Below are 20,126 nucleotides of genomic sequence, written 5' to 3' on the forward strand. Positions count from 1 at the left end.
GTTGTGATGTGTTTTTTTACAGTGATGGTACAGCTCATTAATCTGCCACAACCTGTTCACTCTAGTGGAGTGACTAGAAAATTGAGGGGATTTCTTCAGCTATTTGCAAGCTGATAGTAGCCTCAGGAATTACTGGATTAGTCTTTAAGTCTTACGCAGAACTTACTCTTTGGGCCGTGCTCAGCTGGAGGCAGCCAAGAGACAGCTCGTATGTTCAGTGCTTGCTGCAGATTGCCTTCCTGAACGTAGGAGCCGTGAAATGCCACTGTGTGAAGTGACAATGAGATGGACGTTTGCTCAGGGAGGTAGCAAACTCCTTCCTGACTGTCTCCATGGCTGTTGTCAGTTCCTGTGCAAGGCTGGAGGGGCCAGCGTGCTTCTTGCTCAACATTTGGTGGAGTGTGGATCCCTGTACCTGGTTGTGCCACATATTTGATCTTAAGAGACGGAGGCATCTGAGAGAAATCTGGCATCCTGGAGGGCAGAAAAAAGGCTGTGGCCTGCTCACCAAGGGTGTGTGTGGGCAGATTTGCACATAAAGAACTAATTTGGGCTTGGCAGGTGGGTTGTTTTGCATATCCTGATACCTTTCGCCGTGTCCCACCCCAGGTGCGGTGGTGGCAGGCAGTGTTCTGCCGCCCCCCTTGCCCTGAGCTCGCTGTTTTGCCGCTGCCTCTGCTGTCCCCGCAGTCTCTTCCCCCAGGGGAGCGCAGGCGCTGCCTCTCCTGGGGTGATCGCTGCTGCCTCTGAACCAGCTCCTGCCTCTGGGCTCCAGTTTGACACGCACCTCCAGCCCAGCCCTGCGCTGGCATCGGCACACAGCTCGGCCATGGAGGAGCAGCAGCTCACGGTGAGTCCGCTCGCGTAGGGGAGGACGTGGGATGGGGAGGAGCAGCTGGGTCACACGCAGCCCCAGTGTCCGTCCTGTTGTATTTGCCAGCTGGCTGCCGGTGTTCCTGGGCTCGCTGCCCCAGTCGGAGGAAAAAACCCAGACTTGATCTCTTTGTGCAAAGCTGTGTGTGATTTAAGGCAAAAGTTGGGTATTAGTGTCCTGCAGAGGGAAAAAAAAATATGTAGTAGGGGAGGTGAGACTGGGTAACCTGGCAGGTGGTGCTTGTTTGTCTTCCTTAAACAGTGATTTTTCAGTGTGTCTGTCTCTTATGAATCTGTCACTCAGAACCCAAATAAGCAGCTGGGATTATATTCCTGTCTGAGTCCTCACCATTGCTCCAGGACCTTGGCATCTCTCTGTGTTGATCAGAGTAAAAGGAATGCTTTGAAAATGTAATCCTTCCCCAAGTTTCAACCTTCAACCCTGTGGCTCTCAGTTAAACTGAAGCATTACTCTCACAATGTGCTGAAACAAGGCTGGGGCACACACAGAAACCTCTGCTCAAAGTGGAATTGCTTAAAATAAAGTCAATAATATCTAGAATACTTTGCATTCCTCTCTAATGCAAGGAAAAGCCTCGGTACTTGGTGTGACCCGTCTCCACATGCTGCTTATTTGGCTTTGTTTTCTTACCCTCAGTGGCCCGAGTTACCCAATGCAGTGATTAACGGGACTATTCTGGAGGTGAAGGTTGTCCAAGGGAGATGTGCGCTGTGCCCTGCTCCTCCTGCAGGACCTGGGGTTGTGGTGTGCAAAACAATGTTTTCTAATGCCTCTAAGATGAGTTCAGCTCATGGGAAGGAGACGCTTTTAACAGCGTCTCTCAGATGCGTTTAGGGAGATAATGACGTTAATTGTTGCGTTCTTGTAAATATTAAAAGTTATCTAAAGCCAAGGAGCTCACTTCATACTCTGAAATATTCACTGTGAAGAAATGTTCCTTTGCTGTTGCTGGAACTGCTCAAAAATGTCTGTTACAGTGCTCCAGACCAGAGCTGTTCATGAAACCCTCATTAAATTGACAGGTAGCTTGACTTGTTATTGTGGAAATAAATCTGGTTCCTATAGAAACCAGTTGCTTGTGACTGGTGGGGCTGTAGAACAAGTCTGTTTGGATAACTGCACACCCTCCTGATGATGGCATCATTTATGTGCATTATGCAGTGTTCTATCAGCATCAGCTCTCTTGTCAGGAGCTGCTAAGGGGTTGCTGCTGTGTTTTATACAGGGGAAAACAGCTATGGAAAGGTGAAAATAGAGTCCTTCAAATCTCTGTTATTAACTGAGATGCCAAGGGAAGCTTTTTAGGTGGGATTTTGAATTGGTGTTCTCTGGAGACCCTCCATGGAGTGTACAGGTTTGGAATCTGGGACTGTGCAACTCGTCCACAGCTGCAGTGAGTGGGGGCCAGAGCAAGACCCCAGCTTCAGGGGGCCCAACTAATCCCACAGCTGATCCATGACACCACACTTACTTCACCTATAAACAGCCTGAAACGTTATGTGCTCTTATACGTTATTAATACTGACACATACAGCCTGTGTGTTTTAAATCTTCGAGTCAAATTATCGCCTGTGTTTCAAAGTGGGGCGCAGGGTTTCTGGCTGATTAAGTTGTAGCACAAGGCACTGGCAGTTAATTGCTACTTTATAATTGCTGCAGTCCAGCCAGGAATTCCAGCTTCCGAGGAACCCCGCGGGACCTGCACAGATCAGGGCCAGCTTGCTCTGATCTGGTAGAACAGGCTCATAATGATTGCTACCCGGGATTAAACAAAATGGGTACTTAGTGAAATGCAATTGCCTTTCTTTGTCACGGATAACTTTAATCAGTGTTTTGGGGAGCGCAGGGGATTCTCCAGGCATGCTCAGCTCTGTGGCTGTTGGCACCACAGTCCCAGACCTCTGGAGGTGGCAGCAGCAATGACACGGCTCAGTTCATTCTGCCGCCTTCTCTGTCAATCAGTTGGAGCCTTGCTGGGTTAGAGATAGAAACACGGGAAGAGGGAGGAAGAATTTGTCAAGATAAAAGTGTAAACCGTGGGAGAATTAACTGGTTTAAAACTTTATCGACTTCCTTAAGCTTAGGGCTTGGAGAGTTTAAGGTTTTAAGATTGATCAGCGGAAGAGATGCAGCAAGATGCTGTAAATATCGCTGGTGCTTACACAGAGCTGAGCCGTGTTGCAGGTAAGGCCGGGTGGCCTCGGCACGCACAAGCCACGTGTGTGCTGTGTGTGCAGGTGGCCCTTCGCATCCGTCCCCTCAGCGAGGCCGAAGCGGAGGAGGGAGCTGCCCTCGTCGCGCGCAGGGTGGGCGAGCAGGTGAGTCGTGCTGGGGCTCTGGAGCGTCCCCGCCATGGGGAGCGGGGAGCCAGCCCCGCGGGTACCGCACAGACCCCACGGGGCTCTGGCCCCTCTGGTTCCCACGCAAACACTCACTTTCAAATCCCGCAAAGCGCCCGGCCTTGCTATGGAACAGAGCGGGGACACAGCTTCCCGTAAACAGGAATCCCAGTGTCAGGGGTTGGAAAGGACCTGGAAAGCTCACCCAGTGCAATCCCCCCATGGAGCAGGAACACCCAGCTGAGGTTACACAGGAAGGTGTCCAGGCGGGTTGGAATGTCTGCACAGAAGGAGACTCCACAACCCCCTGGGCAGCCTGGGCCAGGCTCTGCCACCCTCACTGGGAACAAGTTTCTTCTCGTATTTAAGTGGAACCTCCTGTGTTTCAGTTTGCACCCATTGCCCCTTGTCCTATCACTGGTTGTCACCAGAAGAGCCTGGCTCCATCCTCCTGACACTCCCCTTTCCATATTGATCCCAGGAATGAGTCCCCCCTCAGTCTCCTCTTGTCCAGCTCCAGAGCCCCAGCTCCCTCAGCCTTTCCTCACACGGGAGATGCTCCACTCCCTGCAGCATCTTGGTGGCTGCGCTGGACTCTCTGCAGCAGTTCCCTGTCCTGCTGGAACTGAGGGGCACATGGTGCTGCTCTTCTCCAGTTCTGCATCTTTCAACTCTTGCTCTTCTTTTTAAGCGGCAGGGACTGCAGGAGGTCCCCACTTACCTTTTCTACATCTTTTTACTTATTTTTAATGTTATTTACCTTCTTTTCCAATGTAAATGCCATTGTTTTCTGTCTTGCCTCAGCTGATCTTTCTCTGAACCCTTTCTGAATGCACGCTAAGTCTGTAATTTATCTTGTCTTTATGCAATAGTCAAATGACAGCAGCTCTCAGAAGCAAAGAGCATGAATCTCTCCTCTTTGTGTTATCTTACAAATGTATTTTCGGCTTAGCACCTTACTAGTGAACCATCCTTTTAAAATTTTGTTCTTTTATTAAAAGCAACCATTGACCTCACAAGGATATCAGCTTATTTTTTATACAGCTTATTCAGACTTGCATCATCTGCCCTGAGATCTGTTTTCTCTAATGGAAATCTGGGAAGGAAATCTGCATTACATTAGTCTGAGTAACTTCTAGCCGTAAGAATGAATTTCTCTTAATAATGCAAATAACTGTAATTATGAAAGCAAATTAATCGACTGGGCAGTTGAAGTACTTGGATTTCTTGATGTATTTTCATTTACATCATGTTCCCTGCTATTTTTACTCCCAGCCTAACTCATTTAGAGCTGCTTCTGTTGGCTTATTAATCCTAACTCATAACTGACTGTGTTAGTGTCTTGTTATGTTTTAATGCTTCCGTGCAATAGCAGAAGATTAATGCTTTTCGAATACTGCCCAGGTGTTAGCGCCAGACTGAAGAGGACGGTGCTTTCGGGTGCATTGCTACACTGCGAGCAAGATTTGGATGTTGCAAGCAATCAGTAAAACGCACCTGAAAGTGTTCCAGGGCAGATTTCTGAAGGAAACGTGCTGACCTCTTTCTCCAGGCTCTGCTCTTGGTGCTCACACTTGCACGTGAACATGGTTACATGTCAGCCCATCTTTTTCAGGCAAATGCCACCGCCGAGGATCAACCAGGAATTCCCTCTGGAGTTTGTTCTTGTGTTGCTCCAGGTTTTAAGGCCCCAGCCGGACCAGTGAAAACTGAAAAATTTAAAAAAATAATTCTGATAATTGAAAACTTGCAGATCAAAACTTGAGATACTTGTTAGAGACTTGGAATTCAGCAGGTAATGCAAAAGAAAAACCAAAATTTTGACGTTTCCTGAACACCCGTAGGCACTTGTCCTCAATACTTGTTCCTCTCCCATGCCTGGCACCCAATACAGTTATTGTGTGTGTCAAGTGGTGGTTGATCTGTGCTCTAATTGCTCCTCTAATGATCTGTTTACCTGGGAGAGGGTGCAAGCTGCTCTGGAGCTGGAGGCGCAGGGTTCTCTGACCCCCCTTGAGGCTTGAGCATCTCCTTACGAGCCATTTCACTGAGGAGAAAGAATACCGTTCTCTGCAGTAACTGTATGCTGTGATAATTGTGCACCAAAATAGATCCGAAGAGACTGAAAAGAAACAGAATCCATTCTGTAACCTGCTGCAACTCCTCTCCCACCTTTGTTTTTTCCCTCATAGAACTCAGAAACTGAATGAAGCTTCCATCCTTGAGCAATGCAGATCTTTCTATCAGTCCTTCTGCAGGAAAGGCTGTGGAAAGATGACTTGGGTTATTTTTGCTCCCAAGGAACTTAAGTCTTTTCATTCACAGCTCCTCTGTCTGAGTCTTGGCTGAAAATTGAGGTAAGAGTCCCATCCCCCTGCTGGCACCGGGGCTGGTTGGCTGTCACATCCCCATAACCACCACTGTTACCCAATGCCAGCGGCCGTTTCACTGCACAACGGACCTTCGAAGCATTTTGCAGCAGCTACTTGTTCTCCAAATCACAGAAGTTGTGACATCGTTTGCACAACCACGCTTGTTGGCCTCAGCATTGTGCACATAAGCATAAAGCTGTAGTGCAACGTTCCTCTGGCCAAGAGATGCGGTGGCGACGGGGCTGTCAGACTGTTAACCAAACCCAGACATAACCGTTATTTCTCTGACTTTATCTTATAACAGAAGGTGGTCCTGATGGATCCAAGTGAAGACCCAGATGACATCTTGCGAGCTAACAGATCCCGAGAAAAAACATTTGTATTTGACATGGTTTTTGATCACAGAGCAACCCAGGTAACATCCTTCCCCTTTTTTACCAAAAGGCTTAACATTAGAACCATTTTCCCTGCTTAGATGAATGTTTTTGGCAGGTGAGTAGACCCACGCATCCCAGAGGCCACGTGTCACCCAGATAAAAGGTGACGGTGCTGAAGGCGACAACTGCGACGTTTTTCCTTTGCGGGGAGATGCGCAATATTCAATCTGCCTCTCCCTCCTGCATCGGGGCTCCCCAGATTCAACACAGCCCCGCAGGGATGAAGAGCTTTGTCCCCGAGGTCTCCTGTGAGTGAGATCATTGTCACGTTGTTTGGCTGTATTGCTCACACGCTTCTTCCCTGGGCCTCTGTTGTTTCACAGGCCCATAATTGAGCTCCAGTGCCCTGAACGAGCTGTGTTCTGCAGACAGACGCAAGGTGCAGCGTGAGGATTTCATCAGCACCTGCGTTTTGTGATAATGGTGACCGCAGCCTTGCTTCTCACGAGAAATTCAGTCATGCGTGTTCCTTCACATGAAACTTTAGCCCCCAAGTACGCTACCTAAGACATTTTTGGGGGCCCAGTGGCGTTTCTCAATAAAGCATAAGGTGAGGGAGAGAATTTACTCCCTTCTTCAGCAGACACAAAGGAAAAACGAAGCATTCCGTGTTCAGAGTCCAAGACAAGCAATCAAATGTAGGGATATTTATTTCAGTACGCTCCTGCATCTTGCCTGCCTTTAGAAAAATTCAATAAACCTCTGTGCCTTTCTGCTTGTTTGGATGATGTGTCAAAATTCAGCTGGTTCACAAATGGTTCCAAAGCCCAGGACATTTTTAAGACATAGCGAGAAAATCACAGGGAATTAATGCAATTAGATATAGATTATTTGGACAGCTGTTCTGCCTGACCATAAGTTTATGCTTTTTTTGACTGAATTAGGAGGAAGTATATGTGTCCACGACCAAAAGCCTGATAGGAGGAGTCATTTCTGGCTACAATGCAACTGTTTTTGCATATGGTCCAACAGGTAAAGTGGTCCCTGCAGCTGTGCTGCTCCAGATGAATAAACCACCTCTGTACAAATCAGAGGTGAACTGTAATGCCAATTAATTGCTTACTGTTGAGGACAAGACTGAAGTGTTAAAATACCATTGTCATTGGGAAGCGTGGATCTCCCTTAAATGCTGAAGTAATGACAAAACTGCCTTATTCGAGAAGTCACATAATTGGGATGGAATTCAGTGGAGACAAATCTTTTCATTAACGAGGAGGAAATGAGGGTGTCTGTGCAATGCTGGAGACTGATCTCAGGAGAACAAATGCGGCCATAGAAAGCACCTATAGACTAGAAAATATATGAAAATATATTTCTAGCCCCGCTCTGAACATGTAGGTGAGCAGCTAACCTGCCTTTCTGCCCATCTGCAAGCCCTCCATTTTGGAGGCACTCGCCATGCCTTTCCTGAGCACTGTCATTGCGGGCTGAGAAACCAGAGTAACTGGGAGATGTTTGGGGATGAAGGACAGAAATCAGGAGGAAACCAGGCTTTATTTGCTGTGGAAACTTGCTCACGTGGAAGTTGGTCTTTGCTGCTTTTCTTTATATCTTTAACAGGCACAGGAAAAACCTACACGATGCTGGGGACGGACTGTGAGCCGGGGATTTACATCCGTACTCTTGATGACCTCTTTAAAGCCCTTGAAGGTACCACCGAGGAGATGGACTACAGCGTCTCCATGTCCTACCTGGAGGTGAAGTGTCCGTGTTGCCTTGGGTTCCGCAAGCCCCTGGGAGCTGGTGTGATGGGAAGCGGGATGTCCAAGTCTCTCCATCACGCAACCCTCCCCTTGGGCTGTGCAATCTGAATCTTCCCTTCCACCCCAGAGAAACGCAGGATTAATTCAACCCTCTTTGCAGATCTAAAGACCCAATGCTAGTCTCACACCAACCCCTCATTTCTTACCCTCAGATCTACAATGAAGTGATCCGCGACCTCCTGAACCCATCCTCAGGGTTCTTAGACCTGAGAGAGGACCCCAGAGGCAGCATCCAGATAGCAGGAATTACAGAAGTCTCCACTACAAATGCTCAGGAGGTACCTGGGGCTATGGGTCCATGGTGAGGAGAAAGGGAGGAGGATTGTGCTTGCATGCAACAGTGATTTAAAATTTCATGACACTTCCCATTACCCGTGGCTTACTCAACAGCAAATACCTTGTGTAGCAGGACCTTGGTGGAGCTGGATTAACATGATGAATTGTATGGAAAGGGCTGATCATGGAGCTGTGTGAGTGGTAGAAGCCAGGCTACAATCCCCAGCTAATCTGCTAGCTCTGTTCTCCCAGGGTGCTTGTTGCTTTCCTGGAAGGACAAGAGCGCTTTGATTTGTGTACACGTGTCAACAAGCCATTTGGAGAGGGAGAAGAAATAATGAAACCTCATTGAGCTACAGTGATGTGCACTTCTATGTGTGCTTTGGATACGAGATAAATAGGCTTGCCAGGAAAACAGCCCCAAACCCAACAAGTTCACAAGCCAAAGGGGGAGACCTGGGGCAAATCAAGAGCAAAAGCCCTGTTAGCGTGAGCAGGACCAGTTTGCCTGTGCCCTGGGTGAGGGGCTCAGCCTGGGGGAACATCACACTACGGCTCAGGCGGAGCTGCGCCTCTGTGTGCTTTTCTGCATCGTTTAGATCATGCAGCTGTTGATGAAAGGAAACAAGCAACGCACACAGGAACCCACCGCCGCCAACGAGACGTCCTCCCGCTCGCACGCGCTGCTGCAGGTGACCGTGACGCAGAAGAGCCGCAGGAAGGCGACGGGCGAGGAAGTGCGAGTTGGAAAGCTTTTCATGGTCGACTTGGCCGGGTCGGAGAGAGCAGCCCAGGTACGGCTGCAGCTCGGCAGCTTTTGGTGGGACCAGGCTGCAAGCCCTGGGGAAACCAGCACTGTGTGTTTCCCTGTTGCTTTATAGCAGTAGTTTGTACCTGAGACGGCCTGAAATTAAAGACAAAGTTTGAGGATGTTGGTAGTATCTTTTATTAAACCAACCAGTATAATTGGAAAAATGTAAAATAGGTTTTGAGCGCAGCCTTTTCTCTGGTCTGAAAAAGGAGCAGCGAATTTCACACCTAAGGAGAAGCTGAGGTCTGTTAGGCAGGGATCAGCTGGGCTGTCGGAGAAAGCCGGTACCAGCGGAGCAGAGGGAGGCTGGTGGGTGCAAAACAAGGCAGCTGGCTCCTGGGGGAAGGAGGCAACGCTGGAACCCAGGGAGGTGATTTGAGGCAGAGAGATTTTACATAACGGGTATTTCTACTGAGACCAGGATGTTTTGAGTGATGTAGTTATGCATCTTGATTCCTGAAATAATGTTTAGAAGGTAATTACTAGCTAACTTTTAAGAACCAAGAGGTCAGAGCTGGGTCGTCTTTTCCAAGAAACATACTCCTACCAGGACCTCTGTGCCTCAGAGTGGGGTTTAACCCTGCGCTTTCAAGTTGATTTTGCAGGAGGCGTTGCTTTGCCATCCAAACCTTGACCCCAGTGATGCTGCACATCTTCCCCAGGCGCAGACCCCCCCGTTCTGAAGCGTGTGCTTTGTCTGTCTGTCCTGCCTCCCAACAGACTCAGAACCAGGGCAAGAGGATGAAGGAAGGAGCCCACATCAACCGCTCGCTGCTGGCTCTGGGCAACTGCATCAACGCTTTGAGCGAGAAAAAGGGGAGCCGGGCCCAGTTTGTCAATTTTCGAGACAGCAAACTCACGCGCCTGCTGAAGGTACAACCCGTGTTTGCTGGTGCCACCACTCAAATCAGATGGGCCTGAGAGCTGATCCTGGAATATCTCTGTGCATTGTCTTTGTCCAGCTTGAAACCCTCCTCTGGGATCTTGCCTGAGCTTTGCAATGCAATCAGGGCCTGACTCGGGCAGTTTTGTCTCTATAATAAACATGTTGGCCTCCTACAAGGTTAAGGAAATCCTGTTGATTTGGGTCGTATGTCTCTAAGCTTGCAGGTGATAAGTGATTTTTTTTTTTTTAATTTTGTAATGATCTTACTGCCTTTGAATGTTTCATCCCTCCTATGAGATTTGGCTGAAATTGGCCAATAAATTTGGATGTTGTTGGGGCAGGAAGAGAGACTGCGAGTGACTATGTGTTATCATGTAAGTCATCTCTCCCTTAGCAAGTCAGAAAGGTCACAGACAGGCTCTTTGCTACACTGGTTATTTCATGAATCCTTTACAACTTCATTTACGAACGTCACCTCAAGCCTTAGTGCTGAGCTACCACTGGCACTGCCAGGTGTGTGTTCTGGGGGATGGAGAGGAGGAGAAGGGTGGAGAAAAGGGCAGGATTCTGTTGCGAACAGCATTGAGAAGCTGCCCGTATATTTATAGAAACTGTGATATTTTCTTGCAAAAAATCTTGTTTTGTAGAAAGTTAATTACTTATTGATTTTGCTTTTGATAGAGAGAGGCCCTGACGAACTTTTAACAGCACTTCCTTCACTCCTAATTGGGATTCTCCACCAGAATCTCAATGAGCTGCAGTGGTTACAACCGAGCGGCAATCCCTGTCATGTCCATACTAACCACATCAACGTTGCATCCCTCCAGGACTCATTAGGGGGCAACAGCAGGACTGTTATGATCGCACACATCAGCCCGGCCAGTACCTCCTTTGAAGAGTCTCGGATGACCTTGATCTACGCCTATCGAGCAAAAAACATCAAGACACAGGTAAATGAGCAAACAAATCGCAAAGAGGTGGGAGGTACAGACTAAAAGCTTGTGAAGTGGAAGTAGAAAATGTAGTGTGTGAAGGGAGAACAGACTCCAGGATGGTGTAGAGGCTCAGTGTGACAGAAGAGAAGCAGATGAAGGGAACAGCAGGAAACAAGTTGTGTGGGTCATGAATGAGAAGAGTACAAGGGTCAGAACAAGGGAGCAAAATAATAGAGACAGAGGATGATGTGCCTGGGATGGACCTGGGTGCAGCACATAAGAAATGATGGATGGAAGGCAACTATTGGGAGGACAATGTATGGGGAATGTCCCACTGAGGATGCTGGACCTGGAATCGGAACTGAGGGGCTGCAGAAAGGAGGAATAAAATGGGGAGAGTGGAGAGGCCTGTGGGGTGGAGGAAGATGCAACAGGGCTTTCACTCTTTGTGGATCTCTGTTTTCCCTGTGGCCACTGTATCCCTGGCTTTTCTCTGTTACCTTTTGGGAATCTCCCAGAATAAGGGAAAACCACTATTTTACAGTTTCCCAATTCATGAGGGAAAATTCTCCCCCGTCACAGGACTCGGTGCCCCTCCAACTGAAAGCACAGCTTTGTTGGCAGCTGTTTTACAAATAACAGGCTGTGGGACAAATGCTCGTTTATTCTCGTTCACCAGGTCAAATGTAACCTGCAGCATGTCCCCTACCCCATTGACCAATACACCAGCATCATCGCAGACCTCCACAGGGACATGGAGCATCTGAAGGCGAGGGCTGAAAACCAGGAGAAGGAGCAAAGCGCAGTCACATCTGACATTGGGAATCTGCAAGGTAGAGCCAGGAGCAAGAACTGCTCTGGGCTGTTGAGAGGAAAGAGAAAGGACAGAGGAGCTGTGTGGACAGGTGGTGGTGGCGTTTGGTGGGACCCTATGGCTGCCTCTGGCATGCTGTGTGATGCTGGACAACACATTCAACCTTCTCAGCACTTTCCTAAACATTAAAATCTGTTAAATTTCACAAACCTGCCCCTGAAAAGAGCTTTGATATCAAGTGGTGGCTCTGCCAGCGAGGGGACCAAGCCTGCGGCCCGCGTCACTGCGGCTCTGCGGCTGCGTCAGGACACGGAGCTCTGTCATATGGTTCATTGCACTTCATTACAAAAAATAAAACAGAGGGGGGGGGCAGGGCGAAGCTTTTGAAACATTGATTGTTCTGCCCTGGGGATTGTTCCTTTTGTCAGTGAATCCAGCAAGGAATGAAATAAAAATAGTCAGGTTCTCTGACAGAGAAGATAGGAGGGATAATAGGCCTCTGCTACCAATAGCCAAGGTCATTTCTAGATAACAAGCACAGAAAAACGATACCTTTTGGTGGGTGGAAAGGGGGAAGAGATGTCCCTGCAATGCAGTATCTTCTTAACACTCACAAAAGCATTAGCAATGAGACCAGTTTATTGCTAATAATACAATCATAAAGAGATATCAGGTTTCTTAAGCACATCGTTAACTTCAAGGGACTGCAGAATGAAGCAGAGTCCTACAAGCAAATGCCTCGTAACACAAGGACTGAGTGGCTTGGTCCCAGAGTCGTTTTGTGGGTACTTGGCAGTAGTTTACTGGGCTGAACATGAGATCAGGAATATCTTTTCCTGCAGCAGAGGGGCACCAGGGCTCTGGGGCACACAGTGGCCAAGACATGGACGCCTTGCGGGTGCAGCTGCTGGGGGCCTTCAGGGAGCAAATGGAGACGTGTCACAGCCTGATGGAGCTGGAGAACACCAACATTGAGCTGCACGTTGATACCTGCAGGCACCTCCTAACAATCACAGAGTGAGTAGCTCCTTAGCTTTGAGCTTCATACCTACAAACTCACCATGAGAAATGCTAACACCCCATGGTCCCTTCCAATAAAAATGACAAAAGGATGTTGTTAAAAAGATTATTTAGTTGTTTAAGTGGAAAGATCAAGTGTAGGTTTGATATTTACCTATGTGACAAGGAAAAAGTTGGGAGGGTGGTGGTCTGCAAAAGGTACCCAGGGATTTAAGGTGGCTTAAGTCCATGAGACTCTGAGCCTTAGATTAAGGTGCTATATTTGCAACAGGTGATTTCTGCTATTGAGAAACACAACCCTAATCCCTCCTGGTGCTTGTGAGGAGACTGCAGCTTGCACGGGGTGTCGCGCTGCAGTGTGATCGCCTGATGTGGCTCCATAAGGCAACCAGCTACCTCTAGCATCAAGTTTAAGCTCAAGACTGAAAGTATAAACCTCACTGCTATTTGGACTTTATTCTTTAACTTGTGTTTTAATGGAAAAACTGGATGCCAACACAGACTGTGATTGTTGGTCCTTCCACGGTCCAGTCACCTTGTCTTCAGGACATTAAATGTATTCAACAAGTACCTGTGAATAGGCAGCAATTTGTGATGAGGTGGGGAAAAGCACTGTTCTTGCAAAGATCAAAGAGGAGGCCCATCTCTTAGACTTCCAAACGGGAGGAAGCTAATTGCACTCTTCTGCATGGTTTGTCCAGCTCCAGAGCAGCCTGGGCTAACTAGCTCTGCTGCTGTCATGCAAGAAGAAATTGGACAGATACAATGAAGGGCTATGCACGCATCGTTAGAGTCATGTCACCATGTCCCAGAGGTTCCTTTCTTGTTTTCCTGGCAGCTGGGAACGAGAGAAGGCTCAGGGTGCAGCAAAGGAGAAGAAAGATGAAAGCACGGAGGAGGAAGACAAAGAAGGGCGTATCATAGATTCACCTGAACCTCATGAAGTTACAGTAGCAAGAGAAGAGATCAACCTGCTGCTGGCACAACACCGCAAGACGGTGGCCCTGAAGGTGAGGAGGTGAAGGTGCTGTTGTGGTCACAACTCTGAGCTCTGCCCAGCGGGCTGTGGGACAGGATGGCAGCAGCGTAACTCAGAGAGGTTCCTGTGGTCTGGGGTTGGCACTGCAAAAGCAGCATGAGACCTGTATTGCAGCTGGACGCCTCAATGCCTTGGGCTGCTGAAGGAAGCAGCACGGGAACGCTGATGTTTGCATCCTGCCTCTGTCCCTGAGGTTTTTAGGATGAGGGAAAAACACTCACTGAGCTGGCACACCCATAAGTGAGCTAATTCTTCCCATTTCCCCTTTCAGGAACATTTTGAGGGGTTTTCACTCACTGGTTGTTCAATGTTTTGGTAATCACTTTTGGTGATTGCTTTTCTGGTAACTAGCATTAACATGTGTGAGTTCCACTAGGCAAGGACTGTGCATCTGGTCATATCTGCCATGACTGAAACGTGGTTGCTGCCAGTAGAATAAGCAAAATACTCTTTGTAGATGTTACTTTAATCTCAGTGTGAAGGACATAGCAGAGATCTGCTCCGATGCCTTTATTATCCCGAGAAGCCAAACTGCCTTGAGAATGCCCTATCTTTTTCAGGCAGAGCTGGAGAAGCACTTAGCAAATGCCAAGGAAAAAGCTTCCCAGATGGAGGAGCTTTTCCCCAGACAAATCACCAGTGACGATCAGCAGGAGGTTCTAAGGCTCCTCTGCAGAGCCCATGAGCTCGAGCTTGGCAACACAGACCTGCAGGCGAGAACACTGTACAAGGAGAATCTATTATGCCAGAAGGATTTTGTGATCCAGCAACTGCAGCAGCACATGCTACTCTGTGAAGAAATAATTCAGCAGCAGCAGGCGCTGATAAAAGGTAAAGCATCACCTTTGCTCCTGCTGTGCCATTATCTCTGAGCTTTGTTTTCTGATGCTAAAGGGGAGAGCAATCCACTCAGAAAACATTGTCTTGGGTGTCATGGCTTCACAATTCTCAGTTGTTCCTCCAGGAGTGATCTTTAGCTCTCCCTGCCCATCTCTGCTCCAGCCCAGAACATTCCTGTCCCAGAGATGCTGGCGAGGTTACAGCAGCTGCACCTCTCTGAGCTGGAGGAGGGGACGCTGAGCCGCCTGCTTGTGCTGCATTCAGTGCTGTCCGGGATGCTCAGGGTAAGGCAGAGCAGCTGGAGCACGCTGTCCCACAATCTTGTGTCATGGCCATAGATTCATACGCACCCAACGCCTGGCTGGGTCCTCGTGCCGGTCAGCAGCTGTACAGAGCTTTGTTTTATGAACATCATGTCTCCCTGGAGCTTTGCTCTGCTTGCCTTTGACTCAGAGAATTAACACGGCTTTTAGTGATGGAAAATGACCCAGGCACGGCTAGATGGCCAAACATGCAACTCTCCAAGTGACTGCTGAAGGAGATTGTCATAGCTGGAGGCCTCTGCTCGCTCATGGCACAGTTGTTATTGAGCTCCTCAGGTCTGTCCTGCAGGAAAGGCCTCGCAGGCCTCTCTCTTTGGAAAACTTGTGTTTTGAAGCAGTAAATGGCTGCCAGGAAATCACCAGTCTTCAGCAGGGAGTCCAAGCACCAGCATCTCCTATTTATTATGATTGCCTTGAATGAACAGGGGAAGGAGTTGGGTTTCACCTTGAATAATAAACTTAATGCTAGTCATGTTGTTACATGAGAGATTAAATTACGTCAGGTGTCCTTCCACCTGGGGGGAGCAAATTGCAGGTGGCTGGAACTATGGAAGAGCACATGAGGTATCAAGAGTGTCTTTGTGACCACAGGCTGAGAGCCTGGGGTAGCGGAGGGGCTTTATGGTGAGAAAAATCTGCTGGAGATCTCATTCTTCCCCCCTCTTGCAGCCCCACAACAGTCCTCCTCTGGATGTAAGTCAGCATCTGGATCCTAATAAAGATGAGATCAGAAAGGGTCTACCTGTGAACATGAAGCATCTTCCCTGCGGGGTGAAGTTTGACATTCCCTCCATCACCCTTCAGTCAGACAGGTAATGTGAATCTTCCTCATTATCAGACTTATTCTCTAGGGCATGGGGACCTGGTGGCTCTGGGCTTTCACCTGTTAACCTCTTGGCATATTCTTTTAACAGTGGCAGCTGCAGATCATCTAGACCCACACCCTGCAGGAAGGAGGGGTCTCTGGATACCCATCTCAGCCCAACTTTGTTTGGTTTGCCAAAAAGCCTAGTTCAGCAGGTCAGTGTGGCAGGAACTGAATTCAAGGCACATGTGTTGTGGACAGCACCTTCCTCTTGTGATGGTAGAACATGCACAGCAGCTGAATCTGTTGTACGTGAGGAAGATACCTTGGGAGACAATACAATCACACCTAGAGCACTGGCCTTGGGTTTAAGGCCTGGTATTCACTTAAGAGGGGGTTTAAGGCCTGGGATTTACTGAAGAGGTCAGGGTGTAGCTGCCACCTTTCACTCAGCACCCTGGAACAGGAGGGGGAGGTAGGAGCTCATCGGTCCTTTGGTCACTGGATGATTCATTTTGTAACCATGAGAAAAGCATAAGTTTTGAATTGGAAAGCAAATTATGCTAAAATTGCCTTCTATTTATTTATTTATTGAGCAGAAACCAACAGGTGTTGCTGTAGGAAAGATGACTCCCAGGCTGCATTCCCCAGTCTCCCCAGACTTGCATGGCAAAAAGTCATCCGCGGCCACCGCTGCTGTTCCGCTGAGTCTGGAGACCTTGAGGGAAATTGCTGCCAACACCAAAAGCACCTCCCTCATTGCAGCCGGTCGCCGTTCCAGAGCCCAGTGCAGAGATCCTGGGAGCAAGGTCTCCTCAGCACGCTTCTCTGAGGACGATATGCTTGAGCCGAAGGATCTGGAGGTCAGTTCCAGCCCAGGCTGTCAGACAAGCACTGGGGGGGTGCTGTCAGAGCCTGCAGCTGCGAGCCAGCTGTGCTCCCCAGCCAGGGGAGCACTGAGGAGCTGCAGACACCAGGCGATGTCTGCTGAGAGGACAGCCAGAATGAGATGATCTCACTCTCTCGAACCAAACTTCCACAGAGTAGGTCCTTTGTGTTTCTTTCTAAAGGCGATGAGTTGAGCAGAAGGCGTAGAGCCAGTGGAGCTAGGGTGGTTTTTAAGTTCAGTAAGAGAAACATAGTTCAAACTGCAAGAGGAAATAAGTTACATTCTTCCATAATGCACTTGACCTCCTGCCTTAACAGCAAGCTAGGCCAGTGAGGTGGGACGGCGATCTTTTTGGTACAACATCGCAACGATCAGAGGTGAGAGACATCACTGCTGAGATTAACTCAACTCGGTGTGTTTCAGACCTCAAAAGATAAGCATTGGACTCCCTCAAGCCCCAATACAGACAAAGCTTGTGAGAGCCACCTGTGCCAAGCCAGGCTCTTCCATCAGTCAAAAGCCTCGAGTAGCACATCTATTGCCGCAAAGGTCAAGGTTCCTGTCGGCCACCGCTCAGGTAGGGACCAAAGAGCCGCTGGTGACATCCTGCACCAGCTCTGTTGGAAAAGATGGACTGTCAATAAGCCAGAGTAAAGGCTAATGATCAAAACTATTGGCAATCTGATCAAGACCAAGATACAACAGGCTGCACTGATCGTCTGTCAGCTTCAGTTGTTTTGCTTAGTGCAGACGTACAAGGCCAGGATGAGCTTAGGGGAACTGGATACCCAAATCCTATTGAAATTAGCCAGAATCCTTCCCCATTCTGGCAAGGGGTGCTTACTGATGTTAATTAGTTTTCTTTCTTCTCTTTTTCTTATTAACTAAAAAAAAGTTAGCTTTTGATTTACAGTGGTATAGTTTTTTTTGCTAGCTATTAGCAACCCATGCATTGCAAAATGCTATTAAACCCTGCTCTGCTCCCAATACTTGTAACAAAGCTCTCCCTGTGTTTGATAGAGGGGACTCCACTAGAGGTGCTGCCAAAAGACAACGGTCCTGCAAGCACCATCCAGAACAACGCTGGTCGCATCCAAGGACGGGTCCTACAGAAGCAAGTCAAGGGTGAGTACATGAAATATCAGGTTGGCTGGCTCAGGAGGCACCACTATATTCTTCATCACTGAACTTACAGAGCTGTAAATGCAACACAAACAGTCCAGTTGGCAACACAGTCACATGGGGAGGAGTTTTACAGCCAAGTTTTCAGCCAAAAATAACCTCTTAGGAAGATAAAATAACATTTTCGGAGGTGTTCATAATCCTAGTCTAATCCATATGTGAAGTACAAAGTTTAATGTGGGTTAGCCATGTGACAACATACTGCTGCCACTGAAAAGTGTCGCCTTGGGATTTTCTTAAAGCAAGGATGTGCAGATCCTAGTGCCTTTGCCAAACTCCCCCCTCCACAGCCTGCAACGATCTGTCTCTTCCCCCTATTGACTGGCAATGAGACTCAAATTGGAGCCTGAGAAACCTGAGTGCTTCATCTTCCCTCGTTTGCAGGGCCTGCAGATGGTGCCAGCAGTCGGCAAAAGCAGCAGCCGGTCACCCGCTGGGGGAACCAGCTGAAGATTAAATAGAGGTTACTGGGGGAGCAGAACTCTCCGTGGCCCCAAGGGACTGCGATTTTGGGACTACTTGAAGTCAGAGAAATGGGTGTGTGCCTTAAAATCTGTTGCTTCTGTGTTGTGATGCTGAGAAGCAGAGGGAAGGCTAGCAAGGGAGAGAGGGACCTTATACTTTGTATATCACTTTTTCTATATCCGTATTGCAAGTCTTTCTCGTCCATACTGTGCGCTCTAGCTGCTGGCTGCAGTTTCAGGCAAACAGGGTGTTAACAGAGTCCAAGAGGAGAGGAAAACCTCATTTTCCCAGCAGTCTTCTCCTCACAGAAGATGTCAGTATGGAGCCTGAGCCACCTTTTTCCCCGCGACAAAAGTGTGAATACCCCCCACACATCCAAAAGGCACTCTGGCTATTAAAACCAAATGGAAATGCCTGAGAAATGGTTTCCCCTTCCTTCCCCGCTGTCCCTGTGTGTTGTTGTGGAGCTGGGGGTGTAACGCCAGCCTGGAATGCTGTTTGGGTGAGCAGATGTTTGGCTGTGAGAGCAGCTAGAGATGATTGCTCCAACTCCGTTCCATCTGCAGAGCATTCCGGATCTGCCTGCAGCCGGGAGGAGGAGCACGGTGATAGGTGAAGACCCTGGTAAACCGCAAGAATGAGGTTTTGGGTTTGGAACAAATATCTCTAACCAGGAACTGCTTTCCCTGTTTTTGAAATAGGCTGCAAATAAAGAGGTTCTGATCATTCCACAGGATAACTAGTGACTCCGTGCCTCCTCCTAGGTCTGCTGAAGCACCTAAGATGACAGTCTCAGGTGTATTTATGCATTTTTCAAATGGATGATAAACCTTTTTCTACAGCAGCAGCACTTGCAAAGCATTCTCCTGTGTGCACGCTGCCTGTCCCTCTGCGCCTCTTGCTTTGCTACCTGTTAAGAAGATGATGGTAGCTCACCCCAGGGATGAGAAAGCTTAAGTTACTTGTATTTATAAAATGCGTTTTATACTCTGATTGGGGGATGCAATAAAAGTGCGTAAGCTGGAAGAAGCAAGCAGCCAATTTTCCTTATGAATGAAGCAGGAAGGGGTGTGATTGCAGAGTCCTAAGGTCAGGAAAACCTGTTCCCTGAGGCTAACACTTTCACATAAACAAAGATATTAAAAAAGGGATACACAGATAAGATAAGCACAGGCTGTTGTGTAAAACAAGCCTGTGGCAGCAGGGCTTGAGCCAAGCTTCTATTTACAAAACCTCACCTGATCCGCAAGCACTGAAAGACCAGAAGTAAGAGAAAACTGAGTTTTTCCAAGCGTGTGCATCTCTACTAAATACCTTTGGGCTGAATCACTGTGAAAAGTTGCAGGGTTCGGATCTATTTCATGCGAAGAGTGTGGGACCTTTGAGCAGAACACATCAGTTTGTGGTTGTATCTTGGGACGGATGTTGTGTAACAAGGAGTTTGGTAATTTGCCATGGCTGTTGTGAAGAGCATGGTGCTGCGTGATGTGCTAATTTCCATGTTTGTAAAACCTACATTTTAAGTCTGCTAGTAAATGTAAAAGTTGGGGATTGAGAGCTTGGAGGTGGAATCTGTAAATTACCATTTGCAGCTTTGATAATTGCTGGAGGTGAGGCTGCAGCCCATCTCCTGGGCAAAGTGGGACTGTGCTCATGTTCAGTGCTGGCCTAATGGCTTTTGATTTGATTCTCCTTGATCATAAATGACAGGAGTAGCAAAAAGATCTTAAACTCCGCTGCTTTTCAAGCAGCATTTTCGAGCCTTGCTGTCTCCACTTATCTGTACTTTGCTCCTGATAAAGGCTGCTGGGTTAGAACCCAAGAGGCTGGGGTTTATTCCACGAAACAGCTTGAGACGGGCTGTATCTAACTGTGAGCTCCAGCAACCGGCAGCGCCGGGTCTTGGGGTGCTGTGTTTGTCCCAAACAAGGACTGTCACCCCCTCACCCACCGCCGGCTCCTGCTCCCCGTCCTGTCCCTGGGGCAGGTGCTGCGGGGGGTTTCTCAACCCCCCTCCCTGAGCCCTCCATCTGCA

The 20,126-nt window shown here is 48.3% G+C and overlaps 1 protein-coding gene and 1 long non-coding RNA gene across 2 annotated transcripts; one reads left to right on the plus strand and one right to left on the minus strand.

Annotated features, from left to right (window-relative positions):
- Positions 1–332: 332 nt before the first annotated feature.
- On the plus strand, positions 333–19,380 carry KIF19 (kinesin family member 19; the record flags this gene model as incomplete). The annotated part of the gene is given in 22 exon segments (XM_082064674.1): positions 333–341; positions 704–850; positions 3,133–3,213; positions 5,911–6,021; positions 6,928–7,015; positions 7,604–7,740; positions 7,959–8,084; positions 8,682–8,876; positions 9,614–9,766; positions 10,607–10,729; positions 11,394–11,547; positions 12,353–12,545; positions 13,387–13,558; positions 14,148–14,418; positions 14,590–14,711; positions 15,420–15,562; positions 15,665–15,770; positions 16,152–16,565; positions 16,569–16,598; positions 16,868–17,021; positions 17,465–17,569; positions 18,011–19,380. Coding segments are annotated over 22 exon segments (3,111 nt in total). The 3' UTR covers positions 18,088–19,380.
- Positions 3,767–5,546, minus strand: LOC309445817. The gene is made up of 3 exons (XR_014185355.1): positions 5,407–5,546; positions 5,192–5,281; positions 3,767–4,943 (listed from the first exon to the last, which is right to left on the minus strand). It is a non-coding gene; the product is annotated as an uncharacterized lncRNA (long non-coding RNA).
- Positions 19,381–20,126: the final 746 nt, after the last annotated feature.

This window comes from Streptopelia decaocto (assembly GCF_964273445.1).
Source record: "Streptopelia decaocto genome assembly, chromosome: 13".
Taxonomy (NCBI): Eukaryota; Metazoa; Chordata; class Aves; order Columbiformes; family Columbidae; genus Streptopelia; species Streptopelia decaocto.